The sequence below is a fragment of the Carassius carassius genome, chromosome 5 (assembly GCF_963082965.1).
Source record: "Carassius carassius chromosome 5, fCarCar2.1, whole genome shotgun sequence".
Classification (NCBI taxonomy): domain Eukaryota; kingdom Metazoa; phylum Chordata; class Actinopteri; order Cypriniformes; family Cyprinidae; genus Carassius; species Carassius carassius.
The window spans coordinates 45,001-47,500 of record NC_081759.1 but is presented as its reverse complement, the minus strand read 5'-3'; the positions used below and the strand labels follow the sequence as shown (position 1 = coordinate 47,500).

Sequence of the window (2,500 nt, the reverse complement as noted above, 5' to 3'; positions counted from 1 at the left end):
TTTGGACTACATCCCTCTAGTTCCTGCAGTAATGACGTCACTAAAACAGTTTTTTGACTAACCTCCGCCCACAGGAATACACAAAAAGGGGACGTGGCCTTGTTGCGCTCCGACGGAGGAGAGGAAGAGTTGCGTTTGTGTTTGTCTCCATGTCGTCGAAACGCTGTTATTTTCAATCCAATCATCTTTGTTTGGGCTTCCCAGGGACGCTGTACTTGGAGATTAATGGTTACAATTTATGTTTAACTCGGTTCCCGAAAATTATAATCCACATGTAAAACTATGTGCAGCACATTTTGCTGAGGACAGCTTCCTCAATCTCAATCAGTTTAATGCCGGATTCACACAAAGATTATTCCTGAAAGATGGAGCAGTTCCTTCTTTGTCTGGAGAAGGCGATGTTTATGGTCCACAACCGGTAAGTGTATTTTATTAAGTTGGTGCGTTTAACAGTTTCTGTAACTTATTACACAAAGGGCAATGCTGTTTAACTTTGTTAACTAGATGGTAGCGCTGTGCAAACAATCGAATGCGATTTTCATGCGCATCTCGTCAGTAAAGGCGTTCTGTGATTAGAAGTACATCTCCAGCACGTGCGCTCAGATCAGGATTGCCAGGTTTTCAAAACAAATCCTGCACACTTGCTTCTCAAAACTAGCCCAATCGCGTTTCCAGGAGGGCAGCGCACGCTCAGCTGGTGTCGAATCACAACACAGGAACCGCTGGCCCAATCAGAACTCGTCACGTATTTCTGAAGGAGGGACTTAATAGAACAAGGAAGTCATCAGCCCGTTTTTATGAAAGTGAAAACAGCGGTATACAGATAAGTGAATTGTGTGAAAAATACTGTTTTTTTTACATGCAAAACATGAACACATGTTATATTGCACACTGTAAACACAATCAAAGCTTCAAAGAAAAAGGTGACCTTTAATGTAACCATATATGATTGAACCAAGCCGAGTCATTGCCAGAAGTGGCCCGGACTCTACAGCCAGACTCAGGCCGGTTACTGGATTCAGGGAATTTGGTTTTTAACCGGTAATGGTTTAATAATCTTGTGTTTGGTAAGGATTTGTTGTTAAACTTGTATTGCTTATATAATTAAAGTGGTTTCAAAAGTAAAAAAAAAAAAAAGTCTCTCTCTCTCTCTCTCTCTCTCACACAGACACACACAGAGACACACACTCTCTCTCTCTCTCTCTCTCTCTCTCTCTCTCTCTCACACACACACACACACACAGAGACACACACACACTCTCTCTCTCTCTCTCTCTCTCTCTCACAGACACACACAAAGACACACACTCTCTCTCTCTCTCTCTCTCTCTCTCTCTCTCTCTCTCTCTCACACACACACACACACACAGAGACACACACACACACTCTCTCTCTCTCTCTCTCTCACAGACACACACAAAGACACACACTCTCTCTCTCTCTCTCTCTCTCTCTCTCACACACACACACACACACAGAGACACACACACACACTCTCTCTCTCTCTCTCTCTCTCTCTCTCACAGACACACACAAAGACACACACACTCTCTCTCTCTCTCTCTCTCTCTCTCTCACACACACACACACAGAGACACACACACACTCTCTCTCTCTCTCTCTCTCTCTCACAGACACACACACACACACACACTCTCTCTCTCTCTCTCACAGACACACACAAAGACACACACACACACACTCTCTCTCTCTCTCTCTCTCTCTCTCTCACACACACACACACACAGAGACACACACACACACTCTCTCTCTCTCTCTCTCTCTCTCTCTCACAGACACACACAGAGACACACACACTCTCTCTCTCTCTCTCTCTCTCTCACACACACACACACAGAGACACACACACACTCTCTCTCTCTCTCTCTCTCTCTCACAGACACACACACACACACACACTCTCTCTCTCTCTCTCACAGACACACACAAAGACACACACTCTCTCTCTCTCTCTCTCTCTCACACACACACACACACACACACACACACACACACACACAGAGACACACACACACTCTCTCTCTCTCTCTCTCTCTCTCTCACACACACACACACACACACATGAAATGTATTCAAAATCTGTGTTTCTGCCGTATTGTGAATATGAAAATACAAGATCAACAAACAGAGCTGAACAATGGCTGACTGCTAGGACGAGAGGCGCTCAGAGGAAGCCGGGTGGTGTGTTTCTCAATGGCTCTGAGGAGATAAGACCATGTTTGGGAATCAGAGGAGAACGTCTCATACAAAAGAAGGAAAGGCCCTTCACTGAGCAGCAGCTCACATCTTAATAAATGACAGAGAGGAGGATCTTTAGCTGTTAATGCTGTTATTCCTCAAACAGTTCTGTGTTCATGGGTTAGTCTCATGTAGATCAGCAGACAGCGCTGGAGCCAAACCGCTTCTCACACACAGACAGATACAGCAGAGAGAGACCAACCTGAGGAAAGGCCTTTCGCTGTGCTCTGAGACTTCTGCA

General features: G+C 45.1%; 1 protein-coding gene across 1 annotated transcript in view; it reads right to left on the bottom strand.

Annotated features, from left to right (window-relative positions):
• ift74 (intraflagellar transport 74) overlaps positions 1-2,500 on the bottom strand; it is a 25,952-nt gene that overhangs the window by 13,445 nt on the left and 10,007 nt on the right. Inside the window, exon 15 of the mRNA XM_059549306.1 lies at positions 2,462-2,500. This exon is cut by the window's right edge and continues 88 nt beyond it. Coding sequence (XP_059405289.1) covers positions 2,462-2,500 — 39 coding nt within the window. The remainder of the gene's footprint in view (positions 1-2,461) is intronic.